General features: G+C 47.1%; 1 protein-coding gene across 1 annotated transcript in view; it reads left to right on the top strand.

The window, feature by feature from the left end:
* The window catches only part of LOC120837289 (ankyrin repeat domain-containing protein 6), a 34,630-nt gene that overhangs the window by 5,187 nt on the left and 5,339 nt on the right, over positions 1 to 24,104 (top strand). Inside the window, exons 2-7 of the mRNA XM_042291278.1 lie at positions 15,172 to 15,273; positions 17,243 to 17,341; positions 17,585 to 17,683; positions 20,885 to 20,983; positions 21,500 to 21,598; positions 23,352 to 23,561. Of these exons, the coding sequence (XP_042147212.1) occupies positions 15,271 to 15,273; positions 17,243 to 17,341; positions 17,585 to 17,683; positions 20,885 to 20,983; positions 21,500 to 21,598; positions 23,352 to 23,561 (609 nt within the window). The 5' untranslated portion in view covers positions 15,172 to 15,270. The remainder of the gene's footprint in view (positions 1 to 15,171; positions 15,274 to 17,242; positions 17,342 to 17,584; positions 17,684 to 20,884; positions 20,984 to 21,499; positions 21,599 to 23,351; positions 23,562 to 24,104) is intronic.

Below are 24,104 nucleotides of genomic sequence, written 5' to 3'. Positions count from 1 at the left end.
AATGCGCCTCAGAGCACTTGGCATCGAGTGGAGCGCTGTTCCTCGTGGGCGGAGTTTTTCGTGCAGTTTTTTATGCTCCGACGAACTATTCGCGTCTCCAGCAAGTTGCTCCCCCTCTCGCGGCGGAAACGGGAAGCGCTCTAGTGAGGGTCCCCCGATTTCTCCTGCTCAACGGGCCTGGCGGAACTGCTCGCGATCATGGCTCGCCAAAAGTAATTTCTGAATGCAAAGAACGCTCTTCATTGTTCCAATGTAATGCTGCAGCCGGTATTGGTTTGTACCCTACTAGAGAGTTTTAGTATCGCGCATAGAAGCCAACGCAAGCGCTGTGCGTCTGCGTTAGAGTTGCGTGCTCCGCGCTGCGCTTGTGCGTCGTCGCCATTCTCCGCGCATGCGGAGTGTAGAACACGCAACGCTAACGCAAAAAAACACACTGCTTGCGTCCGATCGCGTACGCATTACTAAAACTCAATACTGTTTCACCGGTTTCCCAGCGACGCGTGCATGCAAGCAAGCGTGAGCAGACGTGCAAGTGTGTGGGCGTTCCTTCGAACTGGAAAGCCTGAGGTGGGCAAAATGACGGCGCGTAAAAATTCAAGAAAATAAATGTTCTAGGAACTTTTGTAATTAATATATAACAAATCTTTTCCTTCTTTTTTTTTCGTGTGTGTGTGCGTGTGTGTTTCGGGGCATTTTGTTGGAAAGGACTGGCGGCAAATTTGGAAGTTTGGCCGATTGTCAAAAGTCGCGGCTTTGATACCACCGTTTTACCCACAATTTATGTCATTTTACATGGGTTTGTTCAGACCAGCTTGAAGCTTTTTCTTGATTTTATATCATTTTTATGTTATGACCTATTAATTAAACATGCTGCAACTGGCATCAGTGATGATAATTTGCCAGCTTTGGATTACTATAGTTGTTCGGGCGTTTTAAATTAGATCATAAGCAACAAATTACATCAGAGCTTGAAAAACTAATAAAATATCTTCATTGTATTATTAATAATGCAAATCGCGGTAATGTAGGCTATCAATAAATTCCACAATAACAAAAATACGGCGCTCAACCATAATTTTCTTTACAGAAAGGTCTCAGTTTGTTTTCTTTTTATAATATGAAAACCTCTGACATCGTTATCAAGATGGACATAAACCCTGGATGTAATATAAGTTAAAACACACACACACTTCTGCCGTCTGACTCGTATTTCATTTTTTTTTTTTGTAATGAGACAGTTTTATTTTAGTTTATACGTTTTGTGAACATATTCTAAACTCAACACTGGTGGCTTTATTTTGTAAAATTGAAATTGATTCTGTTATTTTTGTTATGGGAGTAATGCTAAAGCAATTAATCTCCTAAATGCCCCAAAACCCATTAAAGGGCCTAAAGTCCATTATTTCGCGTAACAATTATCTGAGTGGGAAAAAGCAGCAAAAACACACAAATAAGCAGATTTTTTCAACAAATACAATATTCAACGTCTAAGGTGTATGAAAGACCTCGTCTTTAAAAGGACACTGAACTCGCCAAAATATTCTGAGATGCCTGGATCGGACACGTTCGTTACAATATAAAGTTTCCGCGCTAAATTTTTTAGCTCAAGCTGTGAGGCACACCTTGAGCTAGGAGAGAAATCGAAATTAACACCTATATCGAGAAATTATGTCCCAAATCGAAGATAGTTTCGTTTCGTTTCTAAATTGAAACGTGCCTCCTAGCGCAAACATTACGCTAAACACAGTTTTTGTTTTCAGGATAACCATCTAACCTAAGCGCATAACACCTTTTTTTTTTCTTCTTCTTATAGACGGAAATAATTTTGTGTCGCTCAGTGAAGCCAGCACATTAGGCAAGCTCGGCAACTGTTATACCAGCCCGCATCTGCGACTCTAACTCTAACCGCCATTTTGAAAAACGAGTGGCACCACCCATGGACAGTCGGAGTCGCGACGTTACCATAACAAAAGAGAGACATGGAAGACAATGCATGTTCCCCTTTCGTGTCCCTCTTTCGTTGTCGTAATTTAGACATCCACACGCTCGGGCATCCACACAGTTGGCAAGCGAATGTTTTCTTGCGAAGGTGGCTTTCTTTGTCCGCCTTCGTTTGCACCATCCATCTCCTCGGATCCGCGAGATGAGAGGGCACCGCCGGCGTTTCTTCTTCGCCAGAGGTTCCTCCATTGGCGAACCCGTTACATTGTATTTGATCTGAACTGAGAACGACGATGTATGAACGGGCTGAGGAGGCTTGCAACGAGCCACGAGCCAAAGTTTGAGCAAGCAAAAGGACACCGACCAACGTATCATTTCTAGAGCTTAAAATAGGTATAGCGCATGGCTCCAAAATGCACGAGCAACTTAAGACAACCATACGGCATCTCAGGCGAATTTATTTATATATTTATGTATCTGTGAGGTAAACTCTATCAAGTACCCCTCGGGTCACCGCGCCAAGCTTGCTCGTCTTACCCTACGCGCCCGCGAGGAAAACACAGACACACGCAAAAGCATTGAGGCAATCTTGGAAAGCTTGCCCATACGTACTCAAATCCAAAACAAATATCGAACGATTTATATCAAAGGCTAGATGGTTCCATAAGCTCACCTCGCCTTATCAGATATACACGCACGCGGACACAAAACAGATGGAGGCAAACGCCGCGGATGCAATCTCAATCCCTATACCGTGTAGATTTTTTTTACTTATGCGTTCATTTTCGAGGACAACTTGTCTATACATTCTCAGATCAGAAAACAAGTAATAAACAACGATTTACATCAAAGGATGGTGAGCACAAGATCCGTTCGACCGTCGCAACATGTCTTCTGATCGGAGACCAGGCCCCTCGTAAGAACCGCTCGGAGGGGGCCATTTGCGTAGCGGCGTTTCCGTTATTGCCTCACGTGGGCCGATGCAGTTCGCATTATCATTTATAAGCGCTTTTATCACGGATGAACGGAAGGACGTCTTTCATAAGTCAAAAACCGCTCTGAACTCCTCTTCGTATCTTTGTTGTTCCCTTCGTAACTTACCTTGAGGAGCGTGTGTCTCTCTCGGGGTTTCGTAACCTCGTCAGCATTCTAAACAACGCGCGTGGCTCATCCATCCTGAAGCGAGAAGAAGCAACTTGACCTCGTTCGAGAAAGAAACGTAGAGAAAGAAATCAATTACGCGCAGCGGCGTGTATATCTGCGGCATCGGAAGATTCTTCACGGCGCCCAGCCCACACGCCCTCGCCGCCGCCACCGCGAGGGGCGCAGATTAGGCGGGTCGTGGCAGCGAGCGACCCTCTTCCGCTGAGAGCCTCTCACGGGTCAGACCCCCACGAGGAAGGAATTCCCCGAGTCGCTACGCGGCATTTGACGGCGCGTACATTTAGGTTTTCAGAGAGGTTCGTGATTTGAGCGAACGCCAACCACGATGCGCGTTTGCAATTTCATGGCGGACGCTTCCTGCGCAGATCGGTCGTAAGCGCGCACGCGCGCCGCGTGGCGACCACGAGAGCGGGTGAAGAGGTGGCAAAACGCGGTTCGTAAACCACGTGACTTTGATCGATCAGTTGGAAACACTCTGAAACCTAGGCACACTAACTCCAAGCATGGAGACCTTCTTGCTTACTCGGAACTTCTGGGGGGGAGCCTTCCCTCGAAAGACGTGGTGAATATGTAATGACTCGTACGTACTCCATGCGCGACTCCCACAATCTTCCGCCGGCTTTTTCTTTTTTTGTTTGTTTGTTTTAGTTGCGCGCATTAAAGTGTGGGAATATGTAACAGAAGGCTTCTTGCAAGGTCGTCGGCACCTTCAGTTTTCTCTCTCGTTTTTTTTAGGGGCAAACACCCCGAAGTGTGCGACCCAACCCAGCAGCGTAGTAGATAATGATTCCAAATGTAGCACCAAGTATACAGTCCACGCTACGCGAACTCTACTACTCTACACAGATAGAAATAAAAAAAAGACGAAAAATGATCACAGTAAACGGTGTGTGCCTTATCTGTGCGCCTTGCTGTTGACTCCATTTTCAAAAGCCTCTTATACGAAAAAGAAAAAAAAATATTTTTGGTTAGTTTGGTTTAGTTTGGTTGGGACACGCGTGTCAAAAAACTTAATTTTACGCGAAAAATAAAACATTTATCTTTAAAAGCAATATTGACGGCGCGAGACGCGATGTAGTCTGTAGTCAGCTCCTTTCCACTTGTTTTCTCTCTGGGCATTTCGGGTGCGTGGAGGAGAGAGTGGGTCCGCGTGTCCATCACGTTGGGGTGGAAAGAACGAATGACCATTCCGTGACGCCATAGACTTTGCGCTCAATAATTTCAAATAAATCTCTCGCCGTCAATATTGCTCTAAAAATTTGTTTCCCCGTAAAATTAATTTATTGACACTGTCCCAACCAGACTGCTAAAAAAAAACAAAAAAAAACGACTTTTTTTTTTTTTTTCTTTTAAGCGGCATTTACACGGGGGAGAAATCCGCGGAGGGATGTGTGTTTTCACAACTTTCACCTAAGATTTGCTGTTCACTCCGTCGAGGTGCCGGGGAGAGGGATGTCAACGTTTGCAGTGCCAATTCGGAGGTTTCCACTCTTGACACCACCGCAGACGAATTGAGCGAGCTCGACATTTGACACCCAATAGTTTACCGACAAAGTATATAATTTTTTTTTTTTAACAAAACTGATTTGCTGTTAATTTAGGGTTGCTTGTGACCGCCCGAGAATCCTCCTTTCCTCCGCCGCGTAGCTGACGTCATAGCGCCGCATAGCAAGAGCCTGACGTTTTCGTCGTGTGACGTGCGAAATCTCCCGGGATCTCTTCTTCGTATGAATACCGTTTTAACAGCGACTCTCAGCCGTTCATTTCGTGGCATCAAAGCTACGCGCCGCGAAAATAAGGGAGAGGAGGAAAGGAGAGAGCGCGGGGTTTATCGGAGATTATGTTTGCTAGTTCCCAGTTTTCCGAAATTCGGAGTTTCATTTTGCTGCATTCAAAATGTTTAAGGAGATTAAAAGGAAAATTAATAATATGCAAACGCAAAAGTATCCTATATTCACTGGCATCGAATAATATTTCTTCAGTCGGGTTTGGCATTGGCACCCATGCCATTACAATGCTAACTGCCCCGTGGCAAAACACCCGAATAAGTGTTGCTTTAAAACCACTAAACACGCGGACGTAGTTTCTGGGAAGCGTAGAAACTTCACCGCCCATGAAATGAATGGGTTCATATTTTTTCCCAGTTATAAAAACACCAGACCTTCTCCTTCAGGAAGCGCAAATAGTTTGGTCCAAACTGGAAACCAGAAGAGTGGCTTTTGCCGTGATTCAGAAGTAAGTGATTCGCTGTCCTAAGCGAACCTTGACGAGGTATACTGTTACATTGCGACGAGATATATGGTGAAAGGTGCGACCTATGAAAGGAAACTGATGCGGCCTTTTGTCGGAACTAAATAATTGAGTTGAGTGGATATTTATGCAGCGTGTAGTTGGTCAGCCATTTCAAAGTTGTGACGAATCACTCGCTGTAGATGAGCAATTTAGCCAGTGCAGTACCACCGCTAGCCTGGGGACTTCAACGTGCACCAGGCAGTAGTGATACACGACCGCACACCTGTACGATGCTCATCCAGATCGAAACGGGCAGGGGTCGGGATCGAACTGAGGATACTGGGTCCTGCAGCGCGAGCTTTCGCTCCACGTGCTCGGAGCTTGTGTCCGGTAGTGCCACTAGATAAGCTATGCTTCAGAGTAGCGACACTTGGCCATATTGTGTCTTAAAATCATGGTTGCCAGTTATCTGAAGCTTTATCTGAAACCACAGGAAACGCTTTTCCGCCCTCCAGAAATGTTTAAACAGTTCGCGACAGAGCAAAGCAATATTACGTGACCTTCCTAACACCGAATCTAATGCTGAGGAAGTCGCACTTTTGAATCATGACGATCGGCATTTGCGTCTGCTCTGCATACGAGCCAAAATGGCGGCGCCCACAACAATGTCGGGGAACGGGGTGCCGATACTCTAAGCGCAGCTCATTTAGTGGCTCTAGTGTCCGGTAACCCACTCGGCCACTAATTTGTTTTCTTCTTTATTGCCGACATTGACATAGTGCAACCAAAAGGTAAAGCAATGTAAAAATGGCGTCAATCGCTTACCGACCCCCCTTTTGCCGGGACCTTGTGGTCTTAAAAATACTCATCGTCACTTTTTTTCTCTTTTTTCCTTTTGTAACTGTGACATTTGGAGTTTTTCGGATAAATTCGAATTGACGAATATTTTACCGGCCAGTGTTTTTGCGGATTTTATCGAATTTATCCGTGAATACGGAACCTATGCGAAAGGCAAGTTCGTCTGGTTCTTGCGCAGGCGTTGCGATGATGTTAGAGAGCCAAGCACTTATCGGCTGATGAAAAAAAAATGTGGGAAGAGGCTTAAGGCATCTGGAGTTTGAGGTCTAACCACCATCCCTTCAGTCAAAGCCAATCAGAGCTCGACATCATTCTGACGTCACCGCAACTCCAGCACAAGAAGCAGACGACTTGCTCTCCGCATAGCCATAGCTCAGGCTATACCGGTCACACCATAACATACGGCTCCTGGCAGCCGACATTTTACACTGCCAGAAGTGCCTGCAAAACATACTGCTCCGCGATGTGCTCGTCACCAGTCATTGACCTTCCTCTAATCAGCTAAGCCCGTGTTGAGGACATGCAGCCTACCAGTGGTCACGCAGTCACGGTCGCAAACGGGGTTAAAAACCTCTTCGCCCGTTGTACTGCATGAATATGAGGGTGAAATGTCTGACTATTCCTAAATTGGCTCCGGCTCACGAAAAATTTGGCCACAGTTTATCTGAAAAAACGCCTTCTTTTATAAGCAAAAAAGTTGATAAATACACGCCACATGCACGACCCCTCACGTAGGGGATGTATTCTTGCCGTATCTGTACAGATTGTTGCAGGTTACGGATAGCAGGACCATGATGCTCCCACAAAGCCTTCCACTCTCTCGCACCAGAGCGAACCCTGGAGAGAAGGGGAGTGTAGAGAAGGAAACCACCAATTCTTCCGTACAGAGAGATTTGTGAGAGGCGCTTGTCCTGGTATTTTTAACCGCGACCAAAAGGGTCGCTGTGGTCGCAACTCGCGATTGGCCAAATGCTCACTGTGACGTCTTTATCTGACTTGATGTTTCGTTCATTGACGGAAATCAGTGCAATGTCAGTGTCAACTGTGACGATGTTGGTTTAAGATTACGATGACTCCAAACTTTGCATTGTTATTTAGGCATAACCCACCACACTTGTAGTTCGCAACTGATGATAAGTAGTCAAAGAGTACAACTGCTGACGTCACGGCGAGGAAAATTTTGTTTCTGACGTCACGAACGGAAACCATAAGGGGGCGCCACCGAAACGTTTCGGCGCTACTAGCTCGTTTTTCTCAGCAGCAACAAGCTTGAGACGCACGCGACGCGGCACTGTTAGCGCGAGCAGGCCGTCTACCGGCCTGTACTCTTCTATACTCAACTGTCATCAAATTACCAATGTAATGAAAAGTAGGGCTGGGCACTTTATCGATTAACCTACCAATTAATCAATTAATGCTTTCATCTGGTGAAGGCGAGCGGGTTGATCATGAATACATAAAATTGAAAGAGTAAAACACAGAGGGACAAGCACAGGACAACCACTTTCTTTCAGAAAGTGGTTCAGAGGACAAGCACAAGACAACCACTTTCTTTCAGAAAGTGGTTGTCCTGTGCTTGTCCTCTGCGTTTTATTCTCTCAATTTTATGTATGCTTTCATTGCGATACATTTTTTTAACAGGTTAATCGCGGTTACATTTTGTCAAACAAAACAAACGAAAAACTGAAAATCCAACGCTTTCCCATCGCAGACGTGGCCGAGTACACTTCTGTGAAAACAAACTTTAGGTGAAATATTAACCTAAAGTAAACTGTAAGGGCGAGATTTGTAACTCCAAACGATCCGAGAACGTTATACGTGTCCCAGCCACCTTAACGCCGTGCGAGCGACCGTTTAGCGCAGCAGAGGCTGTTGTGAACAATCAGAGGAGTTCGATATTGCCGGACGGTATCAACGAACGAACCTCTTTGCCTCTGCAGCTGGGCTGAAGCAATAATTTGGGACCGTTGGTATCTTTTGTCTGTTCTCAACTACACATTAAGGCTGATTTTACATTCGAAATTGTTACATTGCGCCGTTTATAACATTCTTTAGCGAAGACGAAATTTTTCATTTTGACCCTTTAAAAATGCTGCGCGTGGTAAAGAACGAAACCGATTAATCGATAAAGCCACGCCCTTTGTTTCTTAAGTTGTCCGTGACATAAGTGGCAAATTTTTGTGCCCGCCAGCACCCCTTCGAAGCAAAATGCGAGAAAGCGTCGATGTCCTGTCCGTGCGAAAAGGGTTTCTCGCAGCGTACATTTCTGCTCCGTGGCTCCCGGGCAGAAAAGGCTGGGGATGGGGTCATTCGCACCGGTCGCGTCGCTCCGAAGACCGATTCTTTCCGTTGGTAACATTAAAGCGGCCAAATTGCCAGCCGCCTCACGTGACGGTAATAAGCGCGATATTAAGGTTCTTTGTTGCTGATCGCAGGTATTTACCCCTTTCCAATCTACCCTCCATCTGCGTGTGTTTCTTTTTACAGCAAATTAGGGACCCTGACAACTTAGGAAACTAGGAACTTGCCTTTCATCCTCTATCCCCTGTCTCACATTTCCGCCGCCAGGCCGTACACCAGTTTTTGGCGCTCACCTGGACAGGCGGCAGCTCCCTGTTTCTCTTCGCGTTGTTTCCGCTGGGTGGCGCTGCCCGATTCGCAGTCGCCAATAAGCGCTGCACGGCGAGTCAGCCCGAGAGAAGTAGTCGTTTCGCGAGCAATTACGACGCCATTATATCGGACCACGAAAGCTCACCAACACCTAAATCCTCTTTTCTTTTTTTTTTTTTCCCCGTACTTTGACGTCTTCCCTCGAACCCTGCAATCGGCACTGATTCCAAACCGAGCTCGAAGCACCTCATTGCCGCATTCATTTGCCGTTTGTGATTCCTACCCGTCTTGTTACTGCCGTATTTTCCGAACGGAGAAGACGAGTTATAGCTAACGTGCGCATTAACTGAGACGTCTTAACCACGTAAATCGTCTCTTCGGGCCTCTCATGTAACTGGAGCAGCAACACCTCGATTTGCACGAGGGGGAAGTCTGCACCACTTATTGAATATTCGGGGAGGGCGAAGCGAGACAGCTAGCCGGTGGCGCGTTTTCTATGGCACCGTCGAGAGCGTCCTAATTAACTATTCAATTAATTCATTTTTGTTATTTGTTAGTTGAGGAAATGATGGATAATTGCGTAGCCTAGAGGGAACCGTTGCCCTCCATTATACTATTGTATATGGCGATAAATTTTGACGCCAACGTATGCCCGCTCGGAACGTTACGAACCACAAAATCGTGCCTCTGGCAGTTCCTTATACATATACATATAAAAAAAAAAAAGCGCTACTAGTGCGACTACGGGTCGGCAAAGAGTGCCCTCTACTGCAGAACCACGCACTTATCCGTAGCCTTCTCACGTGAATATTTCGAGACGGCAGCTTTGGGGTCTTGACACCTCGAGGACTCGCCCACGGCTATATGCTGGATAAATACGTAGAATCCTTCCCACCAAGTGCCCTGTTTTCAAGAAACACCTTCCAGATGCCTACGCGAAATATATAAACTAGCGGCCGCGGCGCTGATTTGAGCTCGTAGAGTAGCGCAGAAAACTGCCCGGGTGCTCTCTTTGCGGATGGGACTTTCCCGCACCCGCGGCTGCGGAGGGTAAATGCCTGCTCCATGTTTCTTTCATTCACACGTTGACTTCCCTTTGGCCTTTGCGAGTCCTGTTCCCGCATATTATGATATTGCTTCGCATGCGCATTTAACCCTCCATTGATGTTGGCGCCGATTGTGAAATTAACTTTGTAAATTGTAACATGCCAGGTATTTTTAGACATTAGGATAAAATTGCAACCTCTCTTACGTTTACCTTAAGATCTCTTTATTTCCTGCGATGACACTATACACGCTTTACGCACACGTCAAATTACAGCCGCCATTGCTGACCCTCTCTTGTCCTTCCCAGATGCCGAGCCACTAAAGCGGGCGTTGAGGAGCCTCTACAAAGGCCAATCCTGTGGAAAAGGACACAGTACCATAGAATCTAAAATGGCAATAACCTGCCCTGCTATTGTAATGATGAAGTGAAGTAAATGTAGTATGAGGAAACAAAAACTGAAGGTCGGTTAAGGCGGCGCCCATGCACAGCTCCCGCAAAGCGTCTATAGTATTATATCCATTAAAATAATTCGTAATTTGGAAGAGGCTAATTCCTAAAGACCTTTTCACATATACAGCGCAGCGCTAACATATCGATACAAACACAGCGCTGACTTCGCGCAACACCATGCTGTATATCAGCCGCTCCCCTACATCATTCATCAAACGTTTTCCCAGTTTACGTAGACAATGCGGCGCTAACTCGAAGATGCCCTATATGCTGATGCAACGCTGACTTTTCGACATCTTCGCGGTGCGCTGTATGTGTGAACCGGCATCTAAGCATTTTTTCGAACATGACAGCGTTTCATCGTCGCAAATATGGTTATAAACTATCTGTCATGTGACCCCCCCCCCCCCCCCCCCCCCCCGCGGTTCGGGTATACAAAGGACCAAGTCACTTAACCAACCAAACACCGCTGTTCTCCGTACAAGAACTAGATCGAATACAAGGAAAGTATATTCATGAACGCGAACCCGAACGTTTCAGAAACTGGGAGCTTCAAAAAAAGTGCCGGGGAACTTGCGCATAATCTTGCGTCTGGACCTTGGCGTCGATTTTCTTCTCGTATACTTGTTTGCAAGAAATAATCCGGTATACATACAGGTTTCTGCTAACCGACCGTTTATACCCATTAACGGGAATGGTTAACCACGTACACCGCCGACCTCCGGTACCATTTCGCTCGTTAAAGGTTCCAAAGGCACTCTCATAAACGTTTTTCACGGTCACCGACGAGTCAGTCCCGAACGATGACCGCACACAGTAGCTTCGGCAATCGTCCACGCTTAGCCAGTATCATTGATTACGAAAATGGCAGCCGTGTCACTTTAATTTCTCCGTGCCCGAGCAGTGGGGGGGCCCCTCATCTGTAAGTCATCTATCATTATAGGAGCCGGCAATAAACGGGCAGATTCTAATGAGAGGCTTCCGTAAGCCCTCGGAGTCTTCCGGCTCGGAGAGTTTCGAGGGGGGATCACCATTAGCGTGTATCTCCGTTCGTGCCATGTTCGCTTCGGTACCAGACCCCCCAACTGCGTCTCCGCTTTCACGTGTCGATTAGTGCCAGAGCGACGGGCAATTGGCATGAAAAATGATACCGTGTATCGCCTTCTTCTGCTTCCGCTATTAAAATCGTCGTGCCGCCCGCAAGGATAGGCGGGGCACCCCAGAGTCACTTCACGCAACGAGCGGGAGAAGCAATAAAAATGGAAAACAGCAGTGACCACAACCAAATGTGCCTGAGCGTGCGGAAGTGTCACGGAAGAGATTCCAGCTTAGGTGCGCCTTAAGGCCAACGTCTGCCATCCCAGTCCCTCTGGCGCGCGTTCGAACATGCCTGCACGAAAGCACACCCGCACGCTAACACTTCCCATGCCCAACGACTCGGAGCCACACGTTTTCAAGTTCTCACCTGACACCTTCGTGTTTTATTAGCAAAGCAACAAAAGATTTAGTTTCAGAAGGGCCAACTATCTCGTTTCTCTGCAGTGGGAATCTGTGTATGCCGTGCGACCGATGACATTCGCTTGACCGGAATAGCAGGAGAATCACAAGGATGACTTAAAGTTTTCTTGCCTTCCTCCAGCACGTGCTCGCTGTCTTTTTGTGCCTTCTTGACCGCACGTGGACGCTAGGTGCTTACCTAATACCAGATCACTCAGAAAACAAGGCGAGACAAACGAAATTACTCTCCTGTTTAGGAGTAGCCAGCGCTGGCCAACATTAGCCACGGTGGCCGACTGTGTAAGTGCGCCACCGCTTGAAATACGGGGAGCAAGCTCCTGCCCTCCCTTACGGGCTCGAATCCCCACACGCATGATACCCGTGTGCGGTCGAGAGCCATTTCTGCATGACGCACGTTAAAGATCTCACACGTTAGCAGTCGTACTGCACTGGCGATATTGCATCTCTACAGTGCTTTTAGACGCCATCTTAGACCGGACGGCACTTCCCAATGTCACAAACTCGGTCAAACAAAATCTAACTGCTGCTAGGCCGCAGTTGCTTTAAACCCATCACTCACCTTACTCAAACATCGTTAGAAATCTTAACAATGTCCCAGCTACAATTAATCGCTTTGCCCTAATGAACAGCCTCGGCAAAGGCATCAAATGCGGCACAGTGGTACCATGGGGAAAATACAGGACCTAGCACTATTCTCGGGGCACGACGCGAGAGTGTGAGGCCGCTGGTGAAGAGCCGGCACTGGCCACTCCCTGCGAGTGCTCTCTGTCGCCCACCTGCAGGTCGGAGCGACTGAGGCCCACAGTGCAACAATGGATCGTTCGATAGACACCCGCCTGCGGCTCGCCGTACCAGTATATAAATCCCTGCGCGTATGTCTTGCCGACGTTACACGTATTCGCTTCTCTTACACCTGCCGCCAGCCCAGACGAATGTTCCGGAGGCCCCTGAGCTGTATCTCATCCTACAGTCGCTCTCGTTCCATTCCGAGAGCTGAGAGCGGGCTTTGGGAGGGGCCCCGAATCTTACCGTCGCTGGAGCCTGCCGTCCCACCGGAAGAGAATTCGCTGCGAGGGAGTATATGAACCCGGCCCCTGATATATTTATGACGTGCGGATTGCTATGCACGCACAGCGACATGAGATTTATCGAACGCACGACTGGTCTTCTATCGACACGTCGTACACAAAGACACATCTTTTTCTTCTGTGTGTATGTGTGCGTGTGTGTGCGTGTGCGTGCGTGCGTGCGTGCGTGTGTCTGTGTGTCTGCGTGTTTAGGTCGAGAGGAGCAGGGGAAGACCGGCGTCGCGAGCAGATGGTCAGCTCTAAAACCCTAGTCAGAGAAAAAACAATAAATATTTGAACCAAAACATTATTTTATTTATTCTGTTTCTAGGTGCTGCTGTTCTTATTTAATACGCGTACAAGTCCGTGCTTCTTTTTCTCCGACTTTTGAACAGGTGGTTCATCACACCTTCGCATAGTTTACGGTAAACATGAATCCCCAGCTTTCGCCTTTTTTTTTCTTTCTTTCTCATCCGGGTTTTATAATCTTTGAGTTCGAAATTAGAATGGCCCACACAAGGCGAGCACGCTCTTTGAAGTTTCATTTTAATTCGGGCACATATGTGCTCGTTACTAAGCCGTGCCTGATGCATCTAAACTCGCTCTTCGGGTACACCGACTAACATCTCCCTCCCGGCTCTCTTATTGCATCCGCAACCTGCCCTTCGCTCGCTGCTCTGTCGGTTCGTGTGCAGTGCAAGCGGCTATCGTAAAACGTACGCGTTCATTACACCCCAGTCGCGCTTCGCTGGTTTTAAGGTCTCGTACCGTTATCGCGGTGACCCAATCTACCAGTGATCTCTTCCTCCAAGCTGGCGTCAAATCCCTTTGAAAGCGGCGTCTCAGCAAACGCCATTGCCGTCGCTAGCACAGTATACGCTGACGCGCGTATTGAATTCTAAAACAGCTGACTTTAAGTAGTACTTCGCGTCGTGTTCCATGCTGCACGAACCTGTCGCGTTCTAAAAGCAAATAAATTCGACCGTGTATAGTAGAAGCTGATTGATTTACAGCGCGTTTAATGTCCGACTGAAGTACGTCCGATTCCGGCATTGCGTTTTACGGGGAAGTCTGATAATACGTGCACACCACTCATGGTCTCGTACACGGGAGAAGTGCGGTCAGAAACTTCCTGATTTCCGGATGTACGAGAGCGAAGCACCGCGTGCTTTGATTTCGAAACCAATTGATGGCGTTCACATCAGGAACAGCTTCAGCGTGTGATTTGCTGTCGAACGGAGGTGGTGTTGTCCATTTGACGAGTGCTGGGCAAAGCGGATATTCCTTCTCTGCATTCGTCGTCAGGCAAGACCACCTGGTGGTCTGACCACCTGAGAAAAAAAAGTTTTGTGGTATGGCAAGACCACGAGTCGTTTAATAAACAATCGTTCAATTTTAGAACGATCTTAATTACTGTTTTCAGAGCAGGAGCGCGGACCACAGCCGAACAATACGGAGAGCAAGTCGTCTGCTTCTTGCGCAAGAGTGGCGGTGACGTCAGAACGATGTCGAACTCTGATTGGTTATGATTGAAAGGATAGTGGGTAAAGCTCAATGCTAGATGCCTTGAGGTCTACCCAGTATTTTGTTTTTTAATCACTCAATAAGAGATAGGCGTTCTGACATCATCGCAATTCCTGTGCAAGTAGCAGACGAAGTTGATTCCTAGCAAAGCGTTAGGAATCAACCGTCGCACTTCTATTTTGCTTGAGGCACTGGTAGTCAAAATATTAAACATTTTGTTAATAAAAAGAATATTCGTTTTTATTTAACTGACTTAACTTTTATCTGATATAAAGTGTTTCAAGAATAAAAATAACAAAAAAGATACGCGCTTCATGGGTGCATCTTTGTGTGTAACCCCAAACCGAGGGAAAAAAACAACAACAACAAATGTCTGAGACCTTTGTGAGCGTTGTCCCCTTTTGCATTAATCAAACTTGGGTTTTCACGATATATTCAAGGTGTTAGAAGAACACACGTACGGAAGAGCCAATGGCGTGAAATTAACGTGGAGTAATTTATACATCAAACAAACTACAAACATTATCGACGACGATAAGGAAGAACTTGAGAAGTTCCATGACACTCTTTTTTCAGCGATCTCTCCCTGTAAATTCAACTTAATTTGAAGAAAATTTGAAAGAACCACTGCGCAGTTCTGTTAACGTCCTTAGGTGTGAAGTATTCTGCAGAGCTGCGTGAGATAAAAACAAAAATCTGTCACTGATCTCATGACGTCACGCCACCTGTCTCTTACCGACACTGTATTCTGTGTTACAGTGCGGCTACTCGCCACTGCACCAAGCCGCGACGGAAGGACATGAGGAGGTGGTGAGGCTTCTGGTCAAGCACAACGTCCTCGTCGACATCCAGGACGAAATGGTACGCATTCGTTGCTGCACACTCTCTGTCGCGTACAACAGCAGGCAAGATGAGGCGTGCCCTAGCGTTTATAAACACCGGCACGCCTCCTAATCGAGTGACCCTCTTTGAAAACAGGACGAGCCGCACTTAGGTTTACATATGTAAAAAAAGAATCCCCTTCCACCATTTTTTTTCCTTCGTCTTCAACTGTTCGTACATAGGGTTATACGGTCTAGCCGCTTCCCATCTTGTAGGACACTCGCTTGTCTTTAAAGGTGGGCTTCCCATATTGCAAGAATAGTAGGGTAACCAACGCCGAGCTTGAATTTTGCAAAAGGGCGTTGTGGCTACACCTTTGGGAGGTCGCTTGTAACCCGACACCATTAATCACTTGAGAGAGGCGCTCTGAAATGGCCCACGGTCACATCTGGGTCATCTTACACTTACGGGTCTATGTGCGGACATGTTAGGGTGTCTATGCACGCATGCTCTGAAGATGGAACTACACTCAAGCGATTTCAGTTAAGTGGTTCGTGACAAACGGCCTTTGATTTTCATCGGGTGAGGCCAAGCATATGCGTTACAGTGCATAGCATTCGGCTTCATCAGTGACAATTTGTTTCGAGAAACAAACGAGCTGTCAGCCGAAAAAGTTGTCCCGGAGGAGTTGACCGTAACTCTTCGACTCCCCGAAGCTCCAAGCTCCTTTCAGAAGCGACCGCTCTGGTTACGAGCGCATCCTGCCGCCTATAGAAACAAAAGACAATTCTGATGAGTCTCCCAAAAGAAACCTGTTTGTTTGCTCCCCTCCCTCCCTCCTTCCCTACCCCCCCCCCCCCACACCCCCTCCCCCGGCCCTAAGAAAAAAGGACTGCCCTCCCCCACTCTGGAGATTTCGTTATGCGCATATGTATTACCATGCACACCGTAAGAAAAGGAAGCGACTTCGAAGAGCCAAGCCTTTCCTGCCAGCCAGAAGCACACACCCACAACCCGTTAAGACCCCGCAAAACAAATTGAGGAAGTTCGTTAACCGCGTTAAAGAAACGCCAACGCAGAGGAGCGCACCCGACAAAAAACAATCAGCGTGGCGCGTTCCCCGAACCCGACTTCACTCGACTGTGTGAACCGCCCAAGTATGCTTTATAAACGTGAGTGGGTAAGGGGGGACAGTTCCTGCACCCGCACAATGGATCTTTTCTTTTTCTCTTGGCCCCTATTGACGTTTTAGATTCAACGTTTTTACACACGCGCGCTACGAGACAACACCGCCGCAGCCATAAACAACAAGAACCACGAAGCCTCGCACATGGTGTCTCGCGTTGATGGGCGAATCTCCGGGTGGGCGAAGCTATAGAGTCGAACCGAGCCCCTAGCCGATGCATCACGAAAGGTTAAGTTACCGAGGTCAGATCGCAGTGGGGAGACCTCTGGATAAGCTGCATCCATTGCCACGTCGACTTCGGCGGGGGTAGAAACGCGGACGGAGGTCCGACTTGTCGTTTCGGTGCGCCAAGCACGAAACAGCTGCAGCCAAAAAAAGCGAGAAGAAATAAACATATGAAGCGTAGGTCATTTGGACTCTGCTCGAGAACGCCTACGTCTCCGCAAAAGAAGACCGAGCGTAGCCACGTCTTGCTTCTTTCCGCTCCTTCGTTTACGGCGAATTAAGAAGAACTCGAAAGGTTAACAGAGTCGCCTCGAGGATCGTGCACCCGGATATGGTAACGTTGCATGCGCCCACTGAGGTAGGCAAGGACTAGGAGGCACGCTGGCGAGCGAGTTTCTGCTCAAAAATGCTCGATGAGATCATCTTGCCGACAATGTGAAGCCGCAGAGCTTGGCTGATCTCTGCACTCCGGGTTTCGTATGAACGCCTTGATGAGAACGCCCCCTCGGTATAAGCTCCCTCGTCGCTGTGGGCTAGGTCTTCCCCCCGTCTGTAATGTAAATGAACTAAAGCGCGATCTTTGTGTCTTCGCAACAGCACGCCAACACGGCACTGCACGAGGCGGCTTGGAAAGGCTACAGCCGGACCATCGAGATTCTGTGCAAACACAAGGCTAATGTATATATTAAAAATAAGGTGAGTTGTTTTTGTTGCTTTTTTTTTTCGCTGGGGCGTTTTGAAAAGTTTGTTTACGCACCCTTTTTGTGTCGTGTGTGGGCGTCTCGACGTCCCAGGGTGTGCTAGACAAACTCTTTAATTCAGACCTCGAAAGTAACCTGGAGCGATGATGCTCTAAGTTGTTACCGTTCGCCTACCTCAACGTGAAAGCTGTTATTTCGTGTTTCTTTCGTACGTTCACGTTGAACTTTCTTATTTCAGGGCGGATTCTCTCCCCTGCACCTAGCCTGCCAGAACGGCCACAACCAGAGCACGAGGATTCTTCTGTTGGCCGGATGCAAGCCCGACATTAAAAACAACGTAAGACCGCGCAAAATACTATTCGCAGCTCCAGCCCGCCGCTCGCCCTCTCGCGGACAAACGAAGAACCAGAGGAGCGGGGACGGCGGCGGAGACGATGGCAGGAACTGTCGGCCATCGTATACTGCTGCTACCGCTTGTCTGGTCGGCGTGTTCGTCCGTCATGAAGTTTTAACAGAAAAAGCGAGTGCGTCAAAATATGAATTGCTGTGTTCTTCACAACAGCATCGCAAGAAGGAGCCGGGACGTTTAATTTCATTGGGAACTTTTCGTAGATCGCATACGCTTCGGATATCGGGTGCTGCGGTCACTAGCTCAATCTGTGCTCAACGTGACGGCAGGTGTTCTCGCTAGCAGTGCAAAGCTCTTGCGCACGTTGTACGAAAGTCTACATCTTTCCTGAAAGTAGGAGAAAACTGGCGCAACGGTCTGTCGAGCGATAGACACCGGGAATTGGTTCGCGTTCTACGTACTGAAAGGCCGTGACAAGGAACATTGCCGCTTTTGCTCCAAGCACTTTTAAACCAAGTACGCACTTGCGCACACTCGCTTTCAGGTAATTCAAAGACAAATAAAACAATGCTCGCAGCATTTTTAAGCGCTTCTGCGTTAGCCATCCGTACGAGTGCTTAGAACGGACTGTTTTTGGCGAGACGGGTTGCAACGCTGCAAAATAACATAGATGTGTGGTATACTGTATTCGAATATCTATGTTTGATTAAGCAACTAGTTTAAAAAAAAAACGCTTATGTCGTTAACAAACAGTTTTAACATAGAATTGCCGCCAGGCTACGTACAACGACGCTCCTGATCGACGCGCGCTGAAAATAAGGTTTCAAATGTGCAACGCGAGCCTTCGGTTGCAACGCCGCACCGTACGACAGCCTGCGTTCACGTTATGCCAAAACTGCCTATTAATAATCATGGCGCAGGTTGATCACGTGTTGCAATGCAGTAAAACCGCGACGGTGTGCAGTGAGTTGTGAGCCCCTTACACAGACACGTTAATATATACTGTGAACGCTTCTCTTTCGAAGCTTGACGGTATAACCCTGCACATATTAGAGCCCTTGTGGCCATGGCACGACGCAAACACCACGATATCTTCGTCACCCTCGAAAATCTTTTGCCACGTACAGTGACGTGACCGGTGCCCAACTCCCGTTCGCCTTCAACAAAAGCTTCGCAAGTTCTGTGAGGTTTCAGCAACTTCTAAATATAGCTGGATCGTTTTCCTAACGGCCGTCAACATCTCCGTCACCCGTGATACGCTCCTGGCCCGACCGCTTCGCCTACCAGCGTCAGCGAGCAGGAGCACGGGAAATCCTGGAGAATGTATTCTCGTCTCTTCCGCCCTCTTAGAAGTGTACCGCACCGCCATCTATAGGCGTTTTTCGTTTCTATTTCGTCCTCAGTTACGTGGGTTTTGTATCTGGTATGCGGGACAAAAAAAAATAATAATAACATATTTCAACATGGAATATGCGAGAAAATATAGGTGAGACAAAACAGGAATGTGTGACAATCAGGCATTTTTTGTGAACACCTTCAAGCGGCGTGGAGAGATCAAAACGTTGTTTTAACGCATACCAGAACTCACGATATTCAAGATCGCTGCGCGCTTGTGGAAAAAGTGTTGAGGGTGTTGAAGTTGCGGATACCCGATCAGAGTTTGGCGACTTCCGGTTCATTAAAAAATTATGCTTTACCGATGGGAGGCAACAATAATGAAATACAAGTGCGAGCAGGCACGAGTCTGACATTCGCTGGTGCTTCATTCGCGCGAATGCGTGTCCAACTAATGCACTCTTATTATTTATTATTATTATTTTTAATTTGTAAGTTTTATGAAGCGAAGGTTCAAACGGGGTGCCTTTCCCGATACTGATTTTGAGTTAGGGGCAGTGGTGGCGATAAAGAGTGACAGGTAACGGCGTCTCCGGCAATGCCTCACTTTTTTTTTTTCGATGACGTAGTAACGTACTCGTCACAAGTTCACAACAGTAGCGGAAAGCGTATGTGGTTGGCGTGATAAGAAAGAGTGTTCACGCGTGTGTTGGGTGGTTTACCTCGATTAAATCAGTTGAAAGGTAGCGCCAGTCCGTGTTGTATGTGCCTCCTCTCCGACGTCCGTGTTTTTTTTTTTTTTTTTCGCTTTTCAGTTTTTTAGAGCGTACTTACGTTATTATTTCGAGTAATGGGTAATGTAGTTACGTTACTCGTTACATCTTTTTTTTCCCAGTACTTAAAACAAAAAACTGCAGTTTACTTTTTTTTGTCTCTATGCGGAAAGTCATGTGAATTCTTGCACTCATCCCTATATACCTTCAAAATTTAAAAAAAAAAAAAACGTAATGTTTTTTGTTTTTTTTTTTAATATGGCGTTTATGCATACCTGTGACATCAAAGCAGTAAAGCGTTTTATTTCCTAAATAAAAAGGAACGCAAAAGTAGAGTGTTACTTTTTATCTGTAACAGTAACACATTCCCTTCCCTTCAAGTTTGAGGCAATGTAAGTCGGAAACGCGTTCCCTTTAATTTTCAAATAACGCATTTCGCAACTTTTCTTCGGTAACGCCTATAACACTGGTCAGGGGGTTCCCGAAACGCTTCAGTTTCTAATCCGCCCGTCCGTTAATAAAATAATGTTTCGGATTCGCTCAAATGAGCCTCGAAACATATATGGCAAGCTTTTTTTTTTCTTTTTTTTTGAGTTGGGAAGGAAAGAGGGGGGGGGGGGGGGGGTATTTTGTGGCATTCCATCCAGTTACTTAAAAAAATGTTCTTAGGGAGTTGAATATCTTTTCGAGAGTAAACCATGTTGACAATAACAATAGAGTAGATTGTTGGGCTAGTTGGTTTTGGAACTTGGAATACATTTTAGCGCTCAAAACACAAGGACACGAAGACGAGAATCAGACACCACAGCGCTCTGTGGTGTCTGATTCTCGCCTTCGTGTCCTTGTGTTTTGAGCGCTAAAATGTATTCCAAGATGATAACAATGCATAACGGATGTGTTCGAGAGCAGTGTTCCATGCTCGTTCTTTGAAGGGGATGAGGCAAAAAGCATGGGCTTAGCTTATATAGCAGATATTGATTACCATACTCGATAAAAACTAAGTAACGCTCGTCGACTTAACGTCGGCAGTTCGCGACAGTGGTCTCACAGAGTGCTGCTTCGGTTTCTTTCTACGTTGCAGTACGGAGATACGCCGTTGCACACGGCATCCCGCTACGGTCACGCAGGGGTGCTTCGGATACTGATCAGCGCCTACTGCAACGCCAGTGAAGTCAACAAGGTACGACAACGCCTCGAAACCGAGGGCATATATATAGGATTCTCAGTTTATTCTGTCCTACTTGTTTGGATCGGAAACCCTCCCGGGATTATATTGCAAGGTGCTGTGTATTTTTCTATACTTGGTTCTTTTCATTTCTCCTGCCTTCAAAAACAACCGATATTTGAGTTTGACGTCTCTGAGGCGTTCTGTTCAGGGAACGTTCTATCGCGAGCTTCATTCGAATCGAAGGGCCCGAACCATCCACTTGAATTCGTCTTAAGCTAACAGAGCGCAGGCAAATTGAGATTGAGCTTGTATACCTCCATACTATGCTCTATTTGTGACTAGGTTTTCCACAGCCTATTACGGATATTCGTGCATAATTATCGGGCGATCGTCCCTGCGCTCAAACCATACATCACGCTTTCAACTCGTTTTCCTCGCTACATCAGACCGCAATCGTGTGGTACATTGTCAACGTTTAAAATAGCGGCGATGATGTTGGTGACGATATGGCTGTTCTCACTCGTGCAGAATGGAGACAGCGGTCTGCACATTACGGCGGCGATGGGCCGACGAAAGCTGACCCGAATCCTCCTGGAAGCCGGATGCGATGCCAATGTCGCCAACAAGGTACTCAATCCTAACAATCACGCTACTCTGTAGTACTGACAGTGTACGGCAGGAAAAAAAATGCTATTTTAATAGACCCCTTCCAAAAATCACGTACCCACTGAAAGAAAAAAATCTCATCCACTGCATCGTAGCCTCTACTTACAAAGCCTGGCAGTTCGACGACGGAGCCATGAGTGCCCGGTCGCAGATTTGGAGCGCGAGGATCTGGTAGCACAGAGGATTTCTCGGGGAACCTGGACGTCAGTGCACAACCTTTGCAGCGGCGAGGACCCGAAACATGGTTTTCTAACCCGACGAGAAAAGAAGCGGTAACGCGAGGAACGCGAGGAGCACGAGCGGACATTCCATCGCTTGGGAGAAGTGTGTTTCGGCGTCTCGCCGCAGCGGGGCGCTTGTCACGTGGTGCAGAATATTTCAGTGAGCATGCAAAGTATATAATACGTAAGGGCAACAGAAAGGCAGCTGTAATGAAAAATAGAGCACTTTGGAATTACAACAGGTATGAGATGGTGAGAGAGATTTGGAAAGGGATCATGGTGCCTGGCTTGACTTTTGGAAACGCAGTGCTATGCATGAAATCCGAAGTGCATGCAAGACTAGAAATAAAACAGCGCGGAGTAGGTAGGCTGGCTTTGGGGGCACATTGCAAAACGCCAAACCAGGGAGTACAAGGCAGGGAAGGTGTGAGCAAGATAGAATTTGAGGATCGGTTGAGGCAAATGGATGTGGAGCAACGGGCACGAAAGGTTTTCAGCGATTTATACATGAGGAGTATAGACACAAAGAAATTAAGAGGAAAGTTTTTAGGTTATAGTGGAGTTACGGAAGAGCAGGTCTCAGTTAAGAAGAAAGTCAAGGCCACAGAATGAGATCAGTGGCTAGAGGGAATGCAGACAAACACGGCTCTGGAAAGCTATAGATTAAACAAAACAGTTATTGCCAAAGAAAGCATTTATGACAATTCTAGGGGAAGCTCATTGTTGTTTGAGGCAAGGACAGGTGTTTTGCGAATTAGAACATACAGAGCGAAGTACCAGGAAATAGATAGAGTGTGCACTGCTTGTGGAAAGGAGGACGAGACGGCTGAGCACAGGCTTCACCCTATGTCTACCGAAGACAACATAGTTTTAATAAAGTCATTGGGTTTTAGAGACAGCGAAGGAAAAGTGTATTTCAAGACAGTAGAGATTACCAAGCAAAGATTAAGTGAATGGTGGCAGAAAGCAAGAGAAAACTAGGTATTTTCTTATTAACAAATGGCAAGGGGGTTTTACAGCCTCACTTTCTTTGCAGTGCGGAGTGACTATAGTTTTCACATTTAAATATTTTAAGCTTAAATGGTAAATCAAAATGGCTAGGTGGTGTAAGCTACCGCCCAATCCAAAGGGCTCAGCCAGATTCATCCATCCATCCATCCATCCTCTCATCCGTTGTCTGCCGCTCTACTTTTCAATTTCGGCGGCCACTTCTCGTGGCGATCTGCCAGGCTTTGTCATTATAGAAAAGGCTATGACTGCACAATGGTGGAACAACCGATACATCAGAACGTGCCAGTAGCGCGAGTGGGTGGCTTCGACCTGTGCTCCCGCTGTACGAGGGCTCGTGCGGCTGCCGGGCGCAAGCGAACGCAAGAAGCTCGCGCTTGTGCTTCCATTGTGCAGGGACTCAACAGCTTCCAATAGAGGGCACACTTTCGAAAGGGGCTTATTATCCATTCTACATTGGATATACAAATACTTCGTCCCTGCAGCAAGGTGAGACGGCGCTGGACATCGCCCGACGGAAAGAGTTCAACGAAGTGGTCGAGCTCATCGAAAATCCGCCGCCTCGCGTGATCGAGGTACAAGACACTCCCACGCCCGAGAACAAGTGCAAGAGCAAGAAGCGAGAGAAAGAGAGCGGCACGTCACAGGGCAGCAAGGAAAGCTCACAGAAGCACAAGAAGGATAAGCACAAAAAGGTAAATGCGCAACAAATGTGCAAAGCAATATAACCATGCAGAAAATATGTTCGTTAACAAGATCAGTCAATATGCTTCTTTGTGTTCATGCCATAAGTAACTGCGACTTCACGCTGCTGCGCTCGTCGCCATTACGTAGGCCAGCTTTTTCTCAACAACATCGTCACTCAGAGTAGACCCTACCATGGAAACCTCTAACCACTGTCAGGGCTCTGAGACATTAACCGACAAAACCTGTGTCCAAGGGTTCATCAGAAAAAACATCAGGTGTGACGGAATGGACTTCGATCAGAACCAATATAAGGCTTCGTTTGACTTCAAAGTCGTGTCGTCTCATAAACCATTGGCCACCAGATATCAGGCAGATTGCGCCGGTAAAACAAGCCAGCTCACCGTAAATTTTTGCAGGTCCTGACGGCAAATGCTTATCATGTTTTCATCAAAGAGGTACGGAAAGGATATGACGTGGCCGCGAGCTATCTACCTCTCGGTTCAAAATCGACTAGCCAGAAGCGCAATGCATATCGCGCTCGCGACGTCAAT

The sequence above is a fragment of the Ixodes scapularis genome, unplaced genomic scaffold, assembly GCF_016920785.2.
Source record: "Ixodes scapularis isolate PalLabHiFi unplaced genomic scaffold, ASM1692078v2 PGA_scaffold2__306_contigs__length_199485367, whole genome shotgun sequence".
Taxonomy (NCBI): Eukaryota; Metazoa; Arthropoda; class Arachnida; order Ixodida; family Ixodidae; genus Ixodes; species Ixodes scapularis.
Note: the sequence above shows the minus strand (reverse complement) of the source record. Positions and strands in the feature narration are given on the sequence as shown.